The following is a 22,274-nucleotide window of genomic DNA, read 5'->3' on the forward strand; positions in this document are numbered from 1 at the left end:
TCGTGCAAAACCCCTGGTGCAAGACCCCCCTCCTGTGAGGCCCCTCACGTGAAGCCCCCGTGCCAGACAGCCATCTAAGACCCCTCCCGCAAAACCCCTCGCGCGAACCCCCTCGCGCGAACCCCCTCGCGCGAGCCCCTCGTGCGAGCCCCTCGTGCGAGCCGCCCCTCACCGTGCGGGAGGTGGCAGGGGCGGAGGGGCTGGTGAGGGACACCATCTCCTGGATGGCCAAGCGCAGCTTCAGCCGGTGCAGGGGGTTGCTGATCCCGATTTCCCGCTGGATTTCCGTATCCGACAGGTTCGCCATGATGGCTCCGCTCTTCACGTTGGCCCGACAGGCCGCCACGTACCAGGCCGGCATCCCCACCCACAGCTGGGGAGGCACCCGTACGCCTGGGTCCCCACCCTGGTACCCCCCCGCTATGGGTGGGGGGCACCCAGATACCTGGGACCCCACCCCAGGGCCCCCGCACTATGGTCCGGGCACCCAGAGGCCTGGGACCCCATCCCAGGACCCCCCCACTATGGTTGGGGGCACCCGGAGGCCTGGGTCTCCACCCTGGCACCCCCCCGCTATGGGTGGGGGGCACCCAGACGCCTGGGACCCCACCCCAGGACCCCCTCTGTCCATGGGTGCGGGCACCCAGAGGCCTGGGACCCCACCCCAGGACCCCCCCACTATGGTCCGGGCACCCGGAGGCCTGGGACCCCACCCCAGGACCCCCTCTGTCCATGGGTGGGGGCACCTGGAGGCCTGGGACCCCACCCTGGCACCCCCGCTATGGGTAGGGGGCACCCAGACGCCTGGGACCCCACCCCAGGACTCCCCGCTATGGGTGGGGGCACCCAGAGGCCTGAGACCCCACCCCAGGACCCCCTCTGTCCATGGGTGGGGGCACCCGGAGGCCTGGGACCCCACCCCAGGACCCCCACTATGGTCTGGGCACCCGGAGGCCTGGGTCTCCACCCTGGTACCCCCCCGCTATGGGTGGGGGGCTCCCAGACGCCTGGGACCCTACCGCAGGACCCCTCTGTCCATGGGTGGGGGCACCCAGTGGCCTGGGACCCCACCCCAGGACTCCCCCACTATGGTCCGGGCACCCGGAGGCCTGGGACCCCACCCCAGGACCCCTCTGTCCATGGGTGGGGGCACCCAGATGCCTGGGACCCCACCCCAGGGCCCCCCACTATGGTCCAGGCACCCGGAGGTCTGGGACCCCATCCTGGCACCCCCGCTATGGGTGGGGGGCACCCAGACGCCTGGGACCCCACCCCAGGACTCCCCCACTATGGTTGGGGGCACCCGGGGGCCTGGGACCCCACCCCGGACCCCCTCTGTCCATGGGTGGGGGCACCCAGACGCCTGGGTCCCCCAAACACCCGGGTCCCCCAAGACTCCTGGGTCCCCCCATAGTGGGTCCCTTCCCGAACTCCTGGGTCTCCTCCCAGACTCTTGGGTCCCCCCCCTCAAATACCAGGGTCCCCCCCAAACGCCGGAGTCCCCCCAAACTCCGGGGTCCCCTCAAATACCGGGGTCTCCCCCAAACTCCGGGGTCCCCCTCAAATACCGGGGTCTCCCCCAAACTCCGGGGTCCCCCAAATGCCGGGGTCCCCCACCTCCAGCCACGACACCACGGTGGGGCCGTCCCAGGCGGCGAAGGGCAGCCCCTGCCGGCACGCCTCCTCCAGCAGCTCGTGCCTGGGGGGGGGTATGGGGGGGGGCAGAGACCCCCATGGGCACCCCCAGACCCCCCAACACCCCACCCCCCCGAGAGACCCCAAAGCCCCTCTGACCCTGCCCAGACGCCTCTAGAGGCCCCCAATGCCCCCAAAAGCACCCTGACCCCCTTCCAAGGCACCCCCAGCCCTGCCCCCCGAGACCCCCAACTTCCGCCGAGATCCCCAAAGCCCCTGCCCCCCATGGGCACCCCAGACCCCCCAGACCCCCTCAACGTCCCCCAAAGTCCTCCCAGACCCCCAAATCCCCATGAGACCCCTTCAACCTCCCCCAAGCCCCCCAAAGCCCCCCAGACCCCCCAAAGTCCCCCAGGTCCCCCAAGGCCCCCAGACCCCTCCAAAGACCCCCAGACTCCCCCAAAAGCCCCTCGACCTCCAAAGTCCCCCAAGCCCCCTGACCCTCCCCAAATCCCCCCAGACCCCTCCAAAGCCCCCCACACTCCCCAAAAGCCCCCAGACCTCCAAAGCCCCCAAAGCCCCCCAGACCTTCCCCAAACCCCCAGACTCCCCAAAAGCCCCCCAGACCTCCAAAGCCCCCAAAGCCCCCCAGACCGTCCCAAACCCCCAGACTCCTCCAAAGACCCCCCAGGCTCCCTAAAAAACCCCTTTGACCTCCAAAGCCCCCAAAGTCCCCCAGACCCTCCCCAAACCCCCAGACCCCTCCAAAGCCCCCCAGACCATCCCAAACCCCCTGACCCCTCCAAAGACCCTCCCCAGACTCCCCAAAAACCCTCTGACCTCCAAAGCCCCCAAAGCCCCTCCAGACCCTCCCCAAATCCCCCAGACTCCCCAAAAGCCCCCCAGACCTCCAAAGCCCCCCAAAGCCCCCAAAGCCCCCCAGACCGTCCCAAACCCCCAGACCCCTCCAAAGACCCCCCCAGACTCCCCAAAAAACCCTCTGACCTCCAAAGCCCCCCAAAGCCCCCCCAAATCCCCACTCTCCCCAAAAGCTCCCCAGACCTCCAAAGCCCCTCAAAGCCCCCCAGACCCTCCCCAAACCCCCAGACTCCCCCAAAAGCCCCCCAGACCTCCAAAGCCCCCCAAAGCCCCCCCCAGACCGTCCCAAACCCCCAGACCCCTCCAAAGACCCCCCCAGACTCCCCAAAAAACCCCTCTGACCTCCAACGCCCCCAAAGCCCCCCAGACCCTCCCCAAATCCCCACTGTCCCCCAAAAGCCCCCAGACCTCCAACGCCCCCAAAGCCCCCCAGACCCTCCCCAAATCCCCCAGACTCCCTAAAAGCCTCCCCAGACCCCTTGAAAAGCCCCCTCAGACCCTCCCCAAAGCCCCCAGAACCTCCAAACCCCCCGACCCCCCAAAATTGAGGGACATATCCCCCCCCCCCTCACTTCTTCTTGCTCCGGCGGTCCTTCTCCACCGCCCCCGAGAGCTTGGCCAGCCCCAGGGCGTCGGGGGGGCCCAGCTCCTCCGAGGGGGTCCCGGCTGGAGGGGGGGGGCACAGGGTGAGACACCCCCCCACCTCCAGGGGACCCCAGGGTGCCCGGACGCCTGGGTTACCCCTCCCCCCTCCAGGGATGGGGGGCCGAGGGGGAGGGGGGACACCCGGATGGCTGGGTTCCCTTTGGGGGGGTCTAAAGGGGGGCACCCGACGCCTGGGTCCCTTTGGGGTGGGGGGTTGAGGGGGGCACCCGGACGCCTGGGTCCCCAAGGGTGCTGTGGGGTGGGGGTCAGGGTGCTCGGATGCCCGGGTCACTTTGGGTGGGGGTCCAAAGGGGGCACCCGGATGCCTGGGTCCCTTTGGGTGGGGGTCCAAAGGGGGGCACCCGGATGCCTGGGTCCCTTTGGGTGGGGGTCCAAAGGGGGGCACCCGGATGCCTGGGTCCCTTGGGGTGGGGGTCCAAAGGGGGCACCCGGATGCCTGGGTCCCTTTGGGTGGGGGTCCTAAGGGGGCACCCCGACGCCTGGGTCCCTTTGGGGGCTTTGAGGGGGGCACCCGGACGCCTGGGTCCCTTTGGGTGGGGTCCTAAGGGGGGCACCCTGACGCCTGGGTCCCTTTGGGGGCTTTGAGGGGGGCACCCGGACGCCTGGGTCCCTTTGGGTGGGGGTCCAAACGGGGGGCACCCGGACGCCTGGGTCCCCAAGGGTGCTGTGGGGTGGGGGTCAGGGTGCTCGGATGCCCGGGTCACTTTGGGTGGGGGTCCAAAGGGGGCACCCGGATGCCTGGGTCCCTTTGGGTGGGGGTCCAAAGGGGGCACCCGGATGCCTGGGTCCCTTTGGGTGGGGGTCCAAAGGGGGCACCCGGATGCCTGGGTCCCTTGGGGTGGGGGTCCAAAGGGGGGCACCCGGATGCCTGGGTCCCTTTGGGTGGGGGTCCTAAGGGGGCACCCCGACGCCTGGGTCCCTTTGGGGGCTTTGAGGGGGGCACCCGGACGCCTGGGTCCCTTGGGGGTATAGGATGGGTGGGATGGGGGTGGGGGGGTGCCCGGACGCCTGGGTCCCTGGTGCGCCCTAGGGTGGGGGTGAGGGTGCCCGGAGGTCGGGGTCCCACCGAGGGAGGGGGTGTCTCTCGAGGGGGGGCCCAGACGCCCCTTCTCCTTCTTGCCGAAGAGGCGCCCGATGGAGGATTTGATGCTCTTCTTCTTGGGGGCTTTGTGCAGGGGGTCGGGGGGCACCGGGACCCTCGGGGACCAGCCTGGGGTGGGGGGCACCCATCGGCTGTACCCCACGGGGACACACCCCACCCCCCAGGACCCAAAATACCACCCACAGCCCCCTACACCCACCAAACTGCACCCCGAGATCTCATGGTGGCCCCGTGGGATGAAAGATTTCCCACCCCAAAGACCACCCCCCAGGGACACCAGAGACCCCCCCACCCATGGACCCCCAAATACCTCCCAGCACCCCAACATGACCTCAGGGACCCCCGAGAGCCCCCAGCACCCCAACATGACCTCAGGGACCCCCCAGCACCCCAATATGACCCCAGGGACCCCCGGAGACCCCCTAGAGACCCCCAGGAACCCCCCAGCACCCCAACATGACCTCAGGGACCCCCAGAGATCCCCCACAGCACCCCAGTATCACCCCAGGAGCCCCCAAAGACCCCCCAGCACCCTAATATGATCCCAGGAACCCCCAGAGACCCCCAGAGACTCCCCAGCACCCCAGTATGACCCCAGAACCCCTGACACCCCCAAGACCCCCAGGGACCCCCGAGACCCCCCAGACCCCCAGGAACCCCCGAAGACCCCCAGCACCCCAATATGACCCCAGGGACCCCCAGCACCCCAATATGACCCCTGGAACCCCCAGGAACCCCCCAGCACCCCAACATGACCTCAGGGACCCCAGGGACCCCCACAGCATCCCAAAAATCACCCCAGGGACCCCGGAGACCCCCCAGAGACCCCCAGGGATGCCACCCAGCACCCCAATATGACCTCAGGGACCCCCAGAGATCCCCACAGCACCCCAGTATCACCCCAGGACCCCCAAAGACCCCCCAGCACCCTAATATGATCCCAGGAACCCCCAGAGACCCCCAGAGACTCCCCAGCACCCCAGTATGACCCCAGAACCCCTGACACCCCAAGACCCCCGAGACCCCCAGATCCCCCAGGAACCCCGAAGACCCCCAGCACCCCAATATGACCCCAGGGACCCCCCAGCACCCCAATATGACCCCTGGAACCCCCAGGGACCCCCCAGCACCCCAATATGATCCCAGGGACCCCCAGAGCCCCCCAACTCACCCCACTCGTGGGTCGCGCCCCTCTTCCAGCCCGGCCGCCGGCAGCGCCAAGGGGGGACCCCCCCGCTCCAGTCGGGGTGCTCGGGGGGGGGCAGGGGGGTCCCCAGGACCCGGCCCCTTCTCCTCCGCCCCCCGGGGCTCCTCCTTGGGGACGTGGTTCTGGGGGGGGGGGGCAGCGGGGTGAGGTCGGATAATTTGGGGGGCCTTGTAATTTTGGGGGACCCTGGAAGCAGCCAGACCATTTGGGGTGTCCTCGACCATCTGGGGGGGCCCTGGCAGCCCCTAGACGTTTGGGCCCCCCCCCCCAGCATTTTGGGGACCCCTGGCCATTTGGGGGTCCCCAGCCATTTGGGGGGAGCACCCTGGCACCCCCTATCCATTTTGGGGGTCCGCAGCCACGTGGGGGGGTCCCCGGCCATTTGGGGGGGACCCTGGAAACTCTCAGGCTTTTTGGGGAACTCTGGCACCCCCCCCAGCTATTTGGGGGGTCCCCAGCCGTTTGAGGGTCCCCGGCCATTTGCGGGGGGCACCGTGCCCCCCAGCTATTTGGGGGGTCCCCATCCATTTTGGGGGTCCGCAGCCACTTGGGGGGGTCCCCGGCCATTTGGGAGGGCACCCTGCCCCCCCAGGGACCCCCCCTCCAATTTGGGGTCCCCAGCCATTTGGGGGGGTCTCCAACCATTCGGGGGGGACAACCTGCCCCCCCTCCATTTTGGGGGCCCAACCACTGGGGGGTACCCAGCCATTGGGGGGCTCCCTGGCCATTTGGGGGAGACCCTGCCCCCCCCTCCAATTTGGGGGTCCCCAGCCACTTGGGGGGTCCCCGGCCATTTGGGGGCACTCTGCCCCCATCAATTTTGGGGTTCCCCAGCCACTTGGGGGGGTCTTCAACCATTTGGGGTGGGCACCCTGCCTCCCCCCATCCATTTGGGGGGTCCCTAGGCATTTGGGGGGTGGGGGCCACTCACCTCGCGGGCGGGGCTGGGGGGCCAGGCGGGGGTGGAGCGGCCGCTGCTGGGGGAGGGGCTGGCCAAGGTGGAGCTGGTGAGGGAGGGGGCAGGGAGGCGCCCCCCGGTAGCGCCCCAGGGGGCCTCCAGCCCCCCCCCCCCACCCGGCTCTCCAGCTCCTCCGCCCGCAGCTCCGTGCACTCCTTCTCCTCCTGGATCAGCCTGGGGGGGGGCAAAAGGGGGTGGTCAGCAAAGGGGGGACCCCAACCCATGGTACCCCCTTGTCCAGACCCCAAATCCCCAGGCCCCTCCCAGCCCCCATTAGCCCCCCAAATATCCCACAGCCTTCTATTGCCCCCGCTTGCCCCCCAGCCCCCATTGCCCCCCAATTTATCCCCCATCCTCCCATTGCACCCAGAGCCCCCCATTGCCCCCCACTTGCCCCACAGCTCCCAGAGCTCCCCATCGCCCCCGCTTGCCCCACAGACCCCAGAGCCCCCCACTTTACCCCCCAGCCCCCACTGCACCCAGAGCCCCCACTGCCCCCGCTTGCCCCACAGACCCCAGAGCCCCCCACTTTACCCCCAGCCCCAACCACACCCACACCCCCCTTGCCCCCTCTTGCCCCCCCCCAGCCCCCATTGCTCCCCGATTGCCCCCCCAGGCCCCCCATTGCCTAAGGGGAATCTCTGGGTTTTGGGGTGTCCTGGGTTTTGGGGTCCCTGGGGTTTGGGGGTCCCTTGGGGGATCCCTGGGGTTTAGGGGTCCCTGGGGGTGTCAGGTGGGGGTCCCTGGGGTTTGGGGTCCCTTGGGGATCCCTGGGGTTTAGGGGTCCCTGGGGGTGTCAGGTGGGGGTGCCTGGGGTTTGGGGTCCCTTGGGGGCATCCCTGGGGTTTAGGGGTCCCTGGGGGTGTCAGGTGGGGGTCCCTGGGGTTTGGGGGTCCCTTGGGGGATCCCTGGGGTTTAGGGGTCCCTGGGGGTGTCAGGTGGGGTCCTTGGGGTTTGGGGTCCCTTGGGGGATCCCTGGGGTTTAGGGGTCCCTGGGGGTGTCAGGTGGGGGTCCCTGGGGTTTGGGGGTCCCTTGGGGGATCCCTGGGGTTTAGGGGTCCCTGGGGGTGTCAGGTGGGGGTCCCTGGGGTTTGGGAGTCTCTGGATTTTGGGGTGCCTGGGGTATGTCCATTGGATTTGGGGGTCTCTGGGGGCAACCTCAGGGTTTTGGGGTGTCCCTGGGGTTTGGGGTCCCTGGGGGGATCCTAAGGGGGTCCCTGGGTTTCGGGGGTCCCTGGGGAGGTGTCCCAGGGTTTTAGGGTCCTTGGGGGTGACCTTGGTATTTGGGGGTCTCTGGGGGATCCCTGGGTTTTGGGGTCTCTGGGGGCTCCCTAGGGTTTGGGGATCCCTGGGGGATCCCTGGGTTTTGGGGTCCCTGGGGGAGTCCCTGGAATTTGGGGGTCTCTGGGGGAACCCTGGGTTTTGGGGTCTTGGGGGGGATCCCTGGTGGGGTCCCTGGGGTTTGGGGGTCTTGAGGGGACCCTTGAGGGGATTTCCAAGGGGTTTGGGGATCCCTGGGGGGATCTCAGGGTTTTGGGGTGTCCCTGGGGTTTGGGGGTCCCTGGGGGAGTCCCTTGGGATTTGGGGGTCTCTGGGGGATCCCTGGGTTTTGGGGTCTTGGGGGGATCCCTGGTGGGCTCCCTGGGGTTTGGGGGTCTTGAGGGGACCCTTGAGGGGGATTTCCATGGGGTTTGGGGATCCCTGGGGGGATCTCAGGGTTTTGGGGTGTCCCTGGGGTTTGGGGGTCCCTGGGGGAGTCCCTTGGGATTTGGGGGTCTCTGGGGGATCCCTGGGTTTTGGGGTCCCTGGGGGGATCCCTGGTGGGGTCCCTGGGGTTTGGGGGTCTTGAGGGGACCCTTGAGGGGATTTCCATGGGGTTTGGGGATCCCTGGGGGGGGATCTCAGGGTTTTGGGGTGTCCCTGGGGTTTGGGGGTCCCTGGGGGAGTCCCTTGGGATTTGGGGGTCTCTGGGGGGGATCCCTGGGTTTTGGGGTCCCTGGGGGGGATCCCTGGTGGGGTCCCTGGGGTTTGGGGGTCTTGAGGGGACCCTTGAGGGGGATTTCCACGGGGTTTGGGGATCCCTGGGGGGGGATCTCAGGGTTTTGGGGTGTCCCTGGGTTTTGGGGGTCCCTGGGGGGAGTCCCTTGGGATTTGGGGGTCTCTGGGGGATCCCTGGGTTTTGGGGTCCCTGGGGGATCCCTGGTGGGGTCCCTGGGGTTTGGGGGTCTTGAGGGGACCCTTGAGGGGCATTTCCACGCGGTTTGGGGATCCCTGGGGGGGGATCTCAGGGTTTTGGGGTGTCCCTGGGTTTTGGGGGTCCCTGGGGGGAGTCCCTTGGGATTTGGGGGTCCCCCCCGGGGAACTGACTTGATCTCCTTGTTGATGGCCTCGAGCTGTTCCTGCAGCATGAAGGCCAGCGTCTGGACGTCCGTCTGTCCGCTGGGGGAGAGCAGCTCCCCGCAGCCCCCCGGCCCCTCCCGCTCCTCCTCGTCCGAGCCCTCGGGGGGGCCCTCCAGAGGGACCCCCCCCCGCTCCCAGTCCGGGCCCTGGCGGGTGGGAACGGGGACGGGAGAGGGATGGGATGGGGTGGGGGGGGATGGGGTGGGATGAGGATGAGGATGGGGATGAGGATGAGGACGAGGATGAGGATGAGGATGGGAGAGGGATGGGATGGGATGAGGATGAGGATGAGGATGAGGATGAGGACGAGGATGAGGACGAGGATGAGGATGGGAGAGGGATGGGATGGGATGGGATGAGGATGAGGATGAGGATGAGGATGAGGATGAAGATGGGATGGGATGGGATGGGATGGGATTGGATGAGGATGAGGACGAGGACGAGGACGAGGACGAGGATGACGATGGGGATGGGGATGGGGATGAGGATGGGGATGGGAGGAGAGGGATGGGATGGGATGGGGATGAGGATGAAGATGAGGATGAGGATGAAGATGGGATGGGACGGGATGGGATGGGATGGTATGAGGATGAGGACGAGGATGAGGATGAGGACGAGGATGAGGATGAGGATGGGAGAGGGATGGGATGGGATGAGGATGAGGATGAGGATGAGGATGAGGATGAGGATGAAGATGGGATGGGATGGGATGGGATGGGATGGGATGAGGATGAGGACGAGGACGAGGACGAGGATGACGATGGGGATGGGGATGGGGATGGGGATGAGGATGGGGATGGGAGGAGAGGGATGGGATGGGGATGAGGATGAAGATGAGGATGAGGATGAGGATGGGATGGGGACATGGGAAAAAGATGGGGAGAGGGGACAGGGACAGGGACAGGGATGGGGGTCAAGGTCAGAGCACAGCCCCAGCAGGGGCACCCAACCACGGGGACCCCAGGGTGACAAGTCCCCCCCAAAGCCCGTTACCCCCAGAGCCCCCAGCCCCCAAAGTTCCCCCACAGCCCCCAAGTCTGCCCCAGGTCGCCTTTGGAGCCCCCAGCCCCCCAAGTCCCCCAAAGTCCCCCTCCCGAGCCCCCCAGCCCCCAAAATCCCCCGGCCCCCAAGTCCCCCAAAGTCCCCCTCCCGAGCCTCCCAGCCCCCAAGTCCCCCAGAGTCCCCCTCAGCCCCTCAGACCCTCAAGTCCCCCAAAGTCCCCCTCCCGAGCCCCCCAGCCCCCAAAATCCCCCGGCCCCCAAGTCCCCCAAAGTCCCCCTCCCGAGCCTCCCAGCCCCCAAGTCCCCCAGAGTCCCCCCTCAGCCCCTCAGACCCCCAAGTCCCCCAAAGTCCCCCTCCCGAGCCCCCAGCCCCCCAAAGTCCCCCCAGTCCCCCCAGAATCCCTCCTTGGAGCCCTCCAGCCCACTCCAGCCCCCCAAGTCCCGTCCCCCCAGCCCCCACCTTGGCAGCGTCTTCCTTGGGGGGCCCAACGCCCTTACGAGTCCTGCGGGGGGGCACCGGGGCGTAGGGGTCCAGGGGGCCCCCGACAGGGGTTTGGGGTACCTCAGCTCCAGGGCACTGCCCGGCAGGGACCTGGGGGGCCGGGGGGACGGGATGGGGGACACGTCCCCCGGACCCCCGAGAGAGATTAGGGGGCTGTGGGGGATTTGGGGGTTGTGGGGTAGTGGGGGAGGGCCCCAGGGGAATGGGGGGCTAGGGGGATTTGGGTAATGGGGGGCTGCTAGGGTGGTCCTGGGGGTCCTGGGACAACGGGGGAGCACTGGAGGGTCCTGGGGGAGGCTTGGGTAATGGGGGGTAATGGGGGTCCTGGGACAAGTGTTGGGGGTCCCCAGGGCAGTGGGGGTGGTGCTGGGGGGTCCTTGGGTAATTGTGGGGGGAAGTCCTGGGGGGTGTCCAGGGGAGGGGTCCCCAAAGCAGGGGGCAGGGTTTAGAGAAGCCCCCAGGGCAACAGGGGTTGGGGGCAGGAGGGGGGTCCCCCAGGGCAGGGAGGCGCAGGGAAGGCGTCCCGGGGGTGGGGGGTCCTGGGGAGACCACGGTGGGGGGGTCCTGGGGGGTACCTGGAGTAGGAGGAAACGGGGCGTCCCCGGAGCTGGTCGAGCTCCAGCTGCATCCGCTCCATCTCTGCCAGGAGCTGCTCCTGGGGGGAGGAGAGGAATTTGGGGGGGGTGTCAGTGTTGGGGACCCCTGCCCCCCAGGTCCCCCAGACCTTGTTGAGCAGCAGCTCGTCCTGCAGCTTCTTCATGTTGGCGATTTCTTCACTCAGCGAGTTCTGGGGGGGGGGGGGGTCCCGGGGGGTGTCAGGGGATGGGGCACCTCCAGAACAATCCAGCCCCCCAGATCCCCAGAACCCCTCCAGGACCCCAGACCCACCCAAGACCCCCAGGACCCCCAGAACCCCCCAGAACCCCCACCTTCTCCTCCAGAGCCCCCATCCTGGCTCCCCAGACCCCCAGAAGCCCCCAGACCCCCAGAAGCCCCTAGGGCCCCCAGACCCACCCAAGACCCCCAGGAGCCCCCAGAACCCCCAGGACCCCCGCCTTTTCCTCCAGAGCCCCCATCCTGGCTCCCCAGACCCTCCAGACACCCCCAGACCCCCAAAACCCCCCAGGACCCCCAGGACCCCCAGACCCACTCAAGACCTACCCAAGACCCCCAGGACCCCCAAGATCCCCCACCTTCTCCTCCAGAGCCCCCATCCTGGCTCCCCAGACCCTCCAGACCCCCCAGAACTCCCAGAACTCCCCCAGACCCCCCCAGGACCCCCAGACCCACCCAAGACCCCCAGAACCCCCCAGAACCCCCACCTTCTCCTCCAGAGCTCCCATCCTGGCTCCCCAGACCCTCAAGACCCCCCAGACCCCTCAGAATCCCCCAAGACCACCCACCGTCTCCTCCAGAGCTCCCATCCTGGCTTCCCAGACCCTCCAGACCCCCCAGACCCCCAGAAGCCCCCTAGGACCCCTCAGACCCACCCAAGACCCCCAGGAGCCCCCAGAACCCCCAGGACTCCCGCCTTTTCCTCCAGAGCCCCCATCCTGGCTCCCCAGACCCTCCAGACCCCCCGGAACTCCCAGAACTCCCCAGACCCACCCCAGACCCCCAGACCCACCCAAGACCCCCCAGAACCCCCCAGAACCCCCCACCTTCTCCTCCAGAGCCCCCATCCTGGCTCCCCAGACCCTCCAGACCCCCCCAGAACCCCCAGAACTCCCCCAGAACCCCCCAGGACCCCCAGACCCACCCAAGACCCCCCAGAACCCCCAGAACCCCCATCTTCTCCTCCAGAGCCCCCATCCTGGCTCCCCAGACCCTCCAGACCCCCCAGACCCCCAGAAGCCCCCTAGGACCCCCAGACCCACCCAAGACCCCCAGAACCCCCAGAACCCCCAGAACCCCCACCTTCTCCTCCAGAGCCCCCATCCTGGCTCCCCAGACCCTCAAGACCCCCCAGACTCCTCAGAATCCCCCAGGACCACCCACCGTCTCCTCCAGAGCTCCCATCCTGGCTCCCCAGACCCCCAGAAGCCCCCTAGGACCCCCCAGACCCACCCAAGACCCCCAGGAGCCCCCAGAACCCCCAGGACCCCCACTTTCTCCTCCAGAGCCCCCATCCTGGCTCCCCAGACCCTCCAGATCCCCCCAGAACCTGCAGAACTCCCCCAGAACCCCCCAGGAGCCCCAGACCCACCCAAGACCCCCCAGGACCCCCAGAACCCCCAGAACCCCCACCTTCTCCTCCAGAGCCCCCATCCTGGCTCCCCAGACCCTCCAGACCCACCCAGACCCCAGAATCCCCCAAGACCACCCACCGTCTCCTCCAGAGCCCCCATCCTGGCTCCCCAGACCCTCAAGACCCCCCCAGACCCCCCAGAATCCCCCAAGACCACCCACCGTCTCCTCCAGAGCTCCCATCCTGGCTCCCCAGACCCTCCAGACCCCCCCCAGACCCCCAGAAGCCCCCTAGGACCCCCAGACCCACCCAAGACCCCCAGGAGCCCCCAGAACCCCCAGGACCCCCGCCTTTTCCTCCAGAGCCCCCATCCTGGCTCCCCAGACCCTTCAGACCCCCCAGAACCCCCAGAACTCCCCAGAACCCTCCCAGGACCCCCAGACCCACCCCAGACCCCCAGGACCCCCGAACCCCCCAGAACCCCCCACCTTCTCCTCCAGAGCCCCCATCCTCTCCTTGAGGTGGAGCTGGAGCCGCTCGTTGGACTCGCAGAGCAGCCGATCGACCGTTTCCGACAGCCGCTTGTTGTGCTCGTCGTTCATCTTCTCCCGCTGACGAGCCTTTAGGGGGGTCCCCAACATCGGGGGGGGGCCCACTGACACCCCCCAACACCAGCACCTTCCCCCAGAGCCCCCACAGGGAGAGCAACCCCCCTGAGCTACCTGCAGACCCTCCCCCGTACCCCAAAACCCCCCATGCACCTCTCAAGCCCCCCAATGACCCCTCCAAGCCCCTCAATGACACCCCTGCACCCCAAAACCCCTCATGCACCCCCCAGGTCCCCCCCAAGCTCCCCTCCAAGACCCCTGGGACCCCAAAATCCCTCATACACCTTCCAAGCCCCTGCATAACCCCCCTAAGCCCTCCACATGCACCCCAAAAGCCACACACACCTCCCAAGTCCCCCAATGACACCTCCGACTCCCCCCATGAACTCCTGGACCCCAAAACCCCCATGCACCTCCCCAAACCCCATACAAGCCTGTGGGAGCCCCCAACCCCACACACAGTCCCATGACCCCCTCAGCCCCCGCCAGGGACCCCAAGACCCCTCATGCACCCCTCAATCCCCAAGGACCCCCAAATCCCAAGGGCATCCCCAGGGACACCCAAATGCCAACGGTACCCCCTGTTCCCAGGACCCCCCCAGTCCCCAGGGACCCCCAGATCCCAAGGGACCCACACACACCCCAGAACCCCCCCAGCCCCCCGGGTGTCCCCCAGTTGGGGGTCCCGCCTCTCACCCGCTGCAGCTCCTGGTTCTTCTCCTGCAGTTGGGCCTCGAGCTGCCGTAGGCGCTCCTCAAAGTTCCCATGGCGCTCCTCGGCCTGAGGACGTGGGGGGACATGGGGACACATGGGGACATGGGCACCAACAGGGACATGGGGACACATGGGGACATGGGGATGGACAGGGACACGGGGACCCACAGGAACATGGGGACCCACAGAAACAGGGGCATGGATGGGGACATGGGGACACATGGGGACATGGGCACCAACAGGGACATGGGGACACATGGGGACATGGGGATGGACAGGGACACGGGGACCCACAGGAACATGGGGACCCACAGAAACAGGGGCATGGATGGGGACATGGGGACACATGGGGACATGGGCACCAACAGGGACATGGGGACACATGGGGACATGGGGATGGACAGGGACACGGGGACCCACAGGAACATGGGGACCCACAGAAACAGGGGCATGGATGGGGACATGGGGACACATGGGGACATGGGCACCAACGGGGACAGGGGGACACATGGGGACAGGGGGATGGACAGGGACACGGGGACCCACAGGAACATGGGGACCCACAGAAACAGGGGCATGGATGGGGACATGGGGACACATGGGGACATGGGGATGGACAGGGACACGGGGACCCACGGAACATGGGGACACATGGGGACATGGGGATGGATGGGGACATGGGGATCCACGGAGACATGGGGACCCAGCGGGACATGGGCATGGATGGGGACATGGGGACACATGGACACATGGGCACCAACAGGGACATGGGGACACATGGGGACATGGGGATGGACAGGGACACGGGGACCCACGGGAACATGGGGACACATGGGGACATGGGGATGGATGGGGACATGGGGACCCACGGAGACATGGGGACCCACAGGGACATGGGCATGGATGGGGACATGGGGACACATGGGGACATGGGCACCAACAGGGACATGGGGACACATGGGGACATGGGGATGGATGGGGACATGGGGACCCACGGAGACATGGGGACCCACAGGGACATGGGCATGGATGAGGACATGGGGACCAACAGGGACATGGGGATGAATGGGGACGTGGGGACACACGAGGACATGGTGACCCACAGGGACATGGGGACCCACAGAGACATGGGCATAGATGGGGACATGGGGACATGGGGATGGATGGGGACATGGGGACCCACGGAGACATGGGGACCCACAGGGACATGGGCATGGATGGGGACATGGGGACACATGGAGACATGGGGACCAACGAGGACACGGGGATGGATGCGTACATGGGGACACATGGGGACATGGGGACACATGGCGACATGGGGATGAATGGGGACGTGGGGACACACGAGGACATGGTGACCCACAGGGACATGGGGACCCACAGAGACATGGGCATAGATGGGGACATGGGGACCCACGGAGACATGGGGACCCACAGGGACATGGGCATGGATGGGGACATGGGGACCAATGGGCACACAGGGATGGATGGGGACATGGGGACCCACAGGGACATGGGGACCCACAGGGACATGGAGATGGATGGAGACATGGGGACCCACGGGGACATGGGGATGGATGGGGGCATGGGACCCACGGGGACATGGGGACCAACGGGGACATGGGGATGGACGGGGACATGGACATGGTGGGACCCACGGGGACATGGGGACACACAGGGACAGGGGGATACACAGGGACATGGGGACGGATGGGGACATGGGGACATGGGGACCCACAGGGACATGGGGATGGACAGAGACATCAGGAGCGAGGGGGACACGGGGTAGGGGACAGTGAGGGATTGGGGACATGGGGGACAGACGGGAACGTGGGAGTGGATGGGGACATGGGGACAGCCGGGGACACGGGGAGGAGGGGACAGGGACATGGGGACAGTGGAGACACCTGGGTGAGCGCAGCCCCTCAACAGTGTCCCCGAGCCCACTGTGGTGAGGGCAGCAGCTCCCAGAGCCACCCCAGGACCCCCCAGAACCTTCCAGAACCCCCCCAAACGCCCCCAGGGACCCACCAGAACCCCGCAGGACCCCCCGGGACCCCCCGGAACCCGCCAGAACCCTGCAGGACCCCCCAGGACCCCCGAGGACCCTGCAGGATGTCCCAGGATCCCCCCAAACCCCTCCAGAACCCTTCAGGACTCCCAAAGACGCCCCAAGACACCCTCAGGACCCCCCCAGAACCCCCCAGGACCCCCAGGTCCCCCAGAACCCTCAAGGTCCCCCCAGAATCCTCCAGATTCCCCCAAGACCCCAAGGCCCCCCCATGATCCTCCACCCACCTTGGTGGTGCCCCATAGCCACCCCAGAACCCCCCAAGGACCCTCAAGGACCCCCAGGACCCACCAGAACCCCCAAGAACCCCCCAGGACCCCCAGAAACCCCCCCCAGGACCCCCTACCTTGGTGAGAGCTGCCACCCTCTGAGCCAGCTGGGCCTCGATCTCGGGCAGGGTCTCGGCTTTCTGCAGGGTCTGCTGGAGCTTGGCCTTGGCGTCCTCCAACCATTCCTGAAGCTGCCGACCCTTCTCCTCGCTCTGTGGGGACGGGGACAGCGTCATGGGGTAGGGGACATGGCCATGGAGAGGGGGACATCGTCATGGGGTGGGGGACATGGCCATGGGGTGGGGGAAATCACCCACTGGAGCTTCTCGGTGGAGGAGCGCTGTCACATCAAGCCCACCACCATGCGGGCATCACCCCATGGAGGTCCACTGTGTGGGGACATGTGGGTCATGGGGACATCACCCCATGGAGCTCTTTGGGACAGGGACGTCACCGTGGGACATGGGGACATCACTCCATGGAGCCCTTTGGCATGGGGACGCCATTGTGGGACATGGGGACATCACCCCATGGAGCTCTTTGGGACAGGGACGCCATTGTGGGACATGGGGACATCACCCCATGGAGCTCTTTGGGACAGGGACGCCATTGTGGGACATGGGGACATCACCCCATGGAGCTCTTCGGGACAGGGACGTCACTGTGGGACATGGAGGTCCCAGGGTTTGTGCCCCGGGGTGGAGGTCCCAGGGTGGGGGTCCTGGGTGGTGGGTCCCAGGAAGTGGTTCTCAAGGGGGTGAGCTCCAAGGTGGGGGTCCCATGGTGGGTGTCCAAGGGTGGGTGCCCCAGGTGGTGGGTCCCAAGGTGGGGGTCCCACGGTGGGGGTCCCAGGTGGTGGGTACTCAGGTGGTGGCCCCAAGGTGGGGGTCACAGGGTGCAGGTCCCAGGGTGCGGTTCCCAGGTGATGGGTCCCAAGGTGGTGGATCCCAAGGTGGTGGTACCAAGGCGGGGGTCCCAAGGTGGGTGTCCCAGAGTGGTGGCCCCAACGTGGGGGTCCCGGGGTGGGGGTCCCGGGGTGGGGTTTCTAGGGTGGGGTTTCTAGGGTGGGTGTCCCAGGGTGGGTGTCCCAGGTGGTGGGTCCCAAGGTGGTGGGTCCCAGGGTGGTGAGTCCCAAGTTGGTGGTCCCAAGTTGGGGGTCCCAACGTGGGGATCCCAGGGTGGTGGGTTCCCAGAGTGGTGGCCCCAGGGTGGGAGTCCTGGGGTGGGGGTCCCATGGTGGGGTTCCTAGGGTGGGTGTCCCAGGGTGGGTGTCCCAGGGTGTGGGTCCCAGGTGGTGGGTCCCAAGGTGGGGGTCCCATTGTGGGGGCTCCAAGTTAGGTGTCCCATGGTGGGGTTCCTAGGGTGGGTCCCAAGGTGATGGTCCCAAGGTGGGGGTCCCAGGGTGGGGGTCCTGGAGTGGGGGTCCCATGGTGGGGTTCCTAGAGTGGGGGTCCCAGGTGGTGGGTCCCAGGGTGTGGGTCCCATGTGGTGGGTCCCAAGGTGATGGTCCCACGGTGGGGGTCCCATGGTGGTGGGTTCCAAGTTAGGTGTCCCATGGTGGAGTTCCTACGGTGGGTCCCAAGGTGATGGTCCCCAGGTGGTGGGTCCCAAGGTGGGGGTCCCATGGTGCAGGTCCCGGGGTGGGGGTCCCATGGTGGGGTTCCTAGGGTGGGTCCCAAGGTGGGGGTCCCAGGTGGTGGGTCCCAAGGTGGGTGTCCCACAGTGGGGGTCCCACGGTGGTGGGTTCCAAGTTAGGTATCCCATGGTGGGGTTCCTAGGGTGGGTCCCAAGGTGATGGGTCCCAAGGTGATGGTCCCCAGGTGGTGGGTCCCAAGGTGATGGTCCCACGGTGGGGGTCCCATGGTGGGGTTCCTAGGGTGGGGGTCCCAGGGTGCAGGTCCCAGGTGGTGGGTCCCAAGGTGGGGGGCCCAGGGTGCAGGTCCCAGGGTGTGGTCCCAAGGTGGGTGTCCCACAGTGGGGGTCCCAGGGTGGGGGTCCTGAGGTGGGGGTCCCATGGTGGGGTTCCTAGGGTGGGGGTCCCAGCGTGGGGGTCCCAGGTGGTGGGTCCCAAGGTGATGGTCCCACGGTGGGGGTCCCATGGTGGTGGGTTCCAAGTTAGGTGTCCCATGGTGGGTCCCAAGGTGAGGGTCCCAAGGTGGGGGTCCCATGGTGGTGGGTTCCAAGTTAGGTGTCCCATGGTGGGTCCCAAGGTGGTGGGTCCCAAGGTGATGGTCCCACGGTGGGGGTCCCATGGTGGTGGGTTCCAAGTTAGGTGTCCCATGGTGGGTCCCAAGGTGGTGGGTCCCAAGGTGATGGTCCCAAGGTGATGGGTCCCAAGGTGGGGGTCCCATGGTGCGGGTCCCGGGGTGGGGGTCCCAGCGTGGGGGTCCCAGGTGGTGGGTCCCAAGGTGATGGTCCCACGGTGGGGGTCCCATGGTGGTGGGTTCCAAGTTAGGTGTCCCATGGTGGGGTTCCTAGGGTGGGTCCCAAGGTGATGGTCCCAAGGTGATGGTCCCAAGGTGATGGGTCCCAAGGTGGGGGTCCCATGGTGCAGGTCCCGGGGTGGGGGTCCCATGGTGGGATTCCTAGGGTGGGGGTCCCAGCGTGGGGGTCCCAGGGGCCGTGTCCCCAGGGACGCGGCCCCCCCACCTGGCGGTAGAGCGAGTCCTTGCTGGCCAGCTCGTTCTCCAGGCGGTCGTTGGCGTCGTGCAGGGAGGTGGCCTCGCGCTGGGCGCTCAGGTAGCGTTTCTCCAGGGTGGTGATGCGCTCCTCCATGTCCTCCCGCTGCGCCAGCGCCTGTCCCCAACGTCCCCAACGGGACCCGTGGGACGGGGACGGGGTGGGGATGGAGATGGCGTGGGGATGGGGACAAGGAGAGCATGGGGATGGAGATGGGGATGGCACGGGGACAGGGAGGACGGGGGGGTGGCATGGGGATGGAGACGTGGATGGGATGGGGACAGGGATGGGATGGGGAGGGGGACAGGGATGGCGTGGGGACAGGGACAGTATGGGGATGGGGACAGGGACAGCATGGCATTGGGGACAGGGACAGCATGGGGTTGGGGACAGGAATGGCATGGGGACAGGGATGGCATGGCGTTGGGGACGGGGATGGCATGGGGACAGGGACAGCATGGGGTTGGGGACAGGGACAGCATGGCGTTGGGGACGGGGATGGCATGGGGACAGGGATGGGATGGGGACAGGGATGGCATGGCGTTGGGGACGGGGATGGCATGGGGACAGGGACAGCATGGGGTTGGGGACAGGGACAGCATGGCGTTGGGGACGGGAATGGCATGGGGACAGGGATGAGATGGGGAGGGGACAGGGATGGCATGGGGATGGGGATGGCATGGGGACAGGGATGGCACGGGGTTGGGGACAGGGATGGCATGGGGACAGGGATGGGATGGGGAGGGGGACAGGGATGGGATGGGGACAGGGATGGGATGGGGAGGGGGACAAGGACATCACAGGAATGAGGATAGGGACAAGGTTGGTGTGGGGAAGGAGATGGTGGCACGGGGATGGCATGGGGACAGGGACAGGGATGGGATGGGGACACCGTGGGGATGAGGGTGGGGACAGGGATGGGATGGGGACAGGGACAGGGAGGGGATGGGGATGGGAGTGGGGACAAGGACGGCATGGAGATGGGGACAGGGATGGGATGGGCATGGGGACGGGGACAGCATTGGGACAGAGGTGGCATGGGAACAGCATGGGGACAGGGACGGGATGGGCATGGGGACAGGGATGGCATGGGGACAGGGACAGCATGGGGACAGGGACAGGGAAGGCATGGGGATAGGGGTGGCATGGGGATGGGGACAGGGATGGCATGGGGACAGGGATGGGATGGGGTTGGGGACAGGGATGGCACAGGGACGGGGGTGGCATGGGACAGGGATGGCATGGAGAGGGGGACAAGGACATCACAGGGATGGGGACAGGGACAGGGATGGCACGGGAAGGGGACAGGGATGGGGGTGGCATGGGGACAGGGACAGGGATGGGATGGGGACAGGGATGGGGACACGGAGGGGGACAGGGACGGGACGGGGACAGGGATGGGGACAGGGATGGGGACAGGGACAGGATGGGGACAGGGATGGGGACAGGATGGGGACAGGGACGGGACGGGGACAGGATGGGGACAGGATGGGGACAGGGATGGGGGTGGCATGGGGACAGGGACAGGGATGGGATGGGGACAGGGACAGGGACGGGATAGGGACAGGGATGGGGACAGGGACAGGATGGGGACAGGGATGGGGACAGGGATGGGATGGGGACAGGGATGGGGACAGGGATGGGGACAGGGACGGACGGGGACAGGGACAGGGACAGGGACGGGGACAGGGATGGGGGTGGCATGGGGACAGGGACAGGGATGGGATGGGGACAGGGATGGGGACAGGGATGGGGGTGGCATGGGGACAGGGACAGGGATGGGATGGGGACAGGGATGGGGACAGGGATGGGGGTGGCATGGGGACAGGGACAGGGACGGGATAGGGACAGGGATGGGGACAGGGACAGGATGGGGACAGGGATGGGACGGGGACAGGGATGGGGACAGGGATGGGGACAGGGATGGGGACAGGGACAGGGATGGCATGGGGACAGGGACAGGGACGGGATAGGGACAGGGATGGGGACAGGGATGGGGACAGGGACGGGACGGGGACAGGGATGGGGACAGGGATGGGGACAGGGACAGGATGGGGACAGGGATGGGGACAGGGATGGGGGTGGCATGGGGACAGGGACAGGGATGGGATGGGGACAGGGACAGGGATGGGACGGGGACAGGGATGGGGACAGGGATGGGGACAGGGATGGGGACAGGGATGGGGACAGGGACAGGATGGGGACAGGGATGGGGACAGGGACGGGACGGGGACAGGATGGGGACAGGATGGGGACAGGGATGGGGGTGGCATGGGGACAGGGATAGGGACGGGATGGGGACAGGGACAGGGACGGGATAGGGACAGGGATGGGGACAGGGATGGGGACAGGGATGGGGACAGGGATGGGACGGGGACAGGGATGGGGACAGGGATGGGGACAGGGACGGGGACAGGGACGGACGGGGACAGGGATGGGGGTGGCATGGGGACAGGGACAGGGATGGGATGGGGACAGGGACAGGATGGGGACAGGGATGGGGACAGGGATGGGGACAGGATGGGGACAGGGACGGGACGGGGACAGGAGAGATGGGACCCCATGAGGGCGGGGACAGGGAGAGCACGGGGACGCGTGAGGACAGCGATGGGGACGGCGTCTGGGTTTGGGGTGCTCCCAGTTTGGGGGTGCTCCCAGTTTTGGGGTGCTCCCAGCCCAGGGGTTCTCCCAGTTCAGGGGTGCTCCCAGTTTGGAGGTTCTCCCAGTTTGGGGGTGCTCTGGGTTTGGGGGTGCTCCCCAGTTCATGGGTGCTTCCAGTTTGGGGGTGCCCCCAGTTTGGGGGTTGTCACAGTTTGGGGGTGCTCGCCCCCCATTTTGGGCTCCTCCCCAGTCCAAGGGTTCTCCCAGTTTGGGGGTGCTCCCAGCTTGGGGGTGCTCCCAGTCTAGGGGTTCTCCCAGTTCAGGGGTGCTCTGGGTTTGGGGGTGCTCCCAGTCCAGGGGTTCTCCCAGTTTGGGGGTGCTCACCCCCCATTTTGGGCTGCTCCCCACTCCAAGGGTTCTTCCAGTTTGGGGGTGCTCCCAGTTTGGAGGTATTCCCAGTTTGGGGGTTGTCCCAGTTTGGGGGTGCTCTGGGTTTGGGGGTGCTCCCAGTCTGGGGGTGCTCCCAGTCTGGGGGTGCTCCCCCCATTTTGGGCTGCTCCCCAGTTCATGGGTGCTCCCAGTTTGGGGGTGCTCCCAGTCCAAGGGTTCTCCCAGTTTGGGGGTGCTCTGGGTTTGGGGGTGCTCCCAGTTTGGGGGTGCTCCCAGTTTGGAGGTATTCCCAGTTTGCGGGTTGTCCCAGTTTGGGGGACATCTGGGTTTGGGGGTGCTCCCAGTTTGGGGGTGCTCCCAGTTTGGGGGTGCTCCCCAGTCCGGAGCTGTTCCCCAGTTCATGG

At 67.1% G+C, this 22,274-nt stretch overlaps 1 protein-coding gene across 1 annotated transcript in view; it reads right to left on the bottom strand.

Moving 5' to 3' along the window:
• The window catches only part of PPFIA3 (PTPRF interacting protein alpha 3), a 51,674-nt gene that overhangs the window by 11,686 nt on the left and 17,714 nt on the right, over window positions 1–22,274 (bottom strand). The window contains 15 exon segments of the mRNA XM_072847681.1: window positions 173–373; window positions 1,618–1,699; window positions 3,087–3,180; window positions 4,247–4,377; window positions 5,454–5,611; window positions 6,421–6,503; window positions 6,506–6,621; window positions 8,815–8,993; window positions 10,347–10,440; window positions 10,926–11,005; window positions 11,075–11,137; window positions 13,027–13,158; window positions 13,843–13,926; window positions 16,278–16,412; window positions 18,850–18,996. Of these exon segments, the coding sequence (XP_072703782.1) occupies window positions 173–373; window positions 1,618–1,699; window positions 3,087–3,180; window positions 4,247–4,377; window positions 5,454–5,611; window positions 6,421–6,503; window positions 6,506–6,621; window positions 8,815–8,993; window positions 10,347–10,440; window positions 10,926–11,005; window positions 11,075–11,137; window positions 13,027–13,158; window positions 13,843–13,926; window positions 16,278–16,412; window positions 18,850–18,996 (1,779 nt within the window).

This window comes from Ciconia boyciana, chromosome 28, assembly GCF_034638445.1.
Source record: "Ciconia boyciana chromosome 28, ASM3463844v1, whole genome shotgun sequence".
Taxonomy (NCBI): Eukaryota; Metazoa; Chordata; class Aves; order Ciconiiformes; family Ciconiidae; genus Ciconia; species Ciconia boyciana.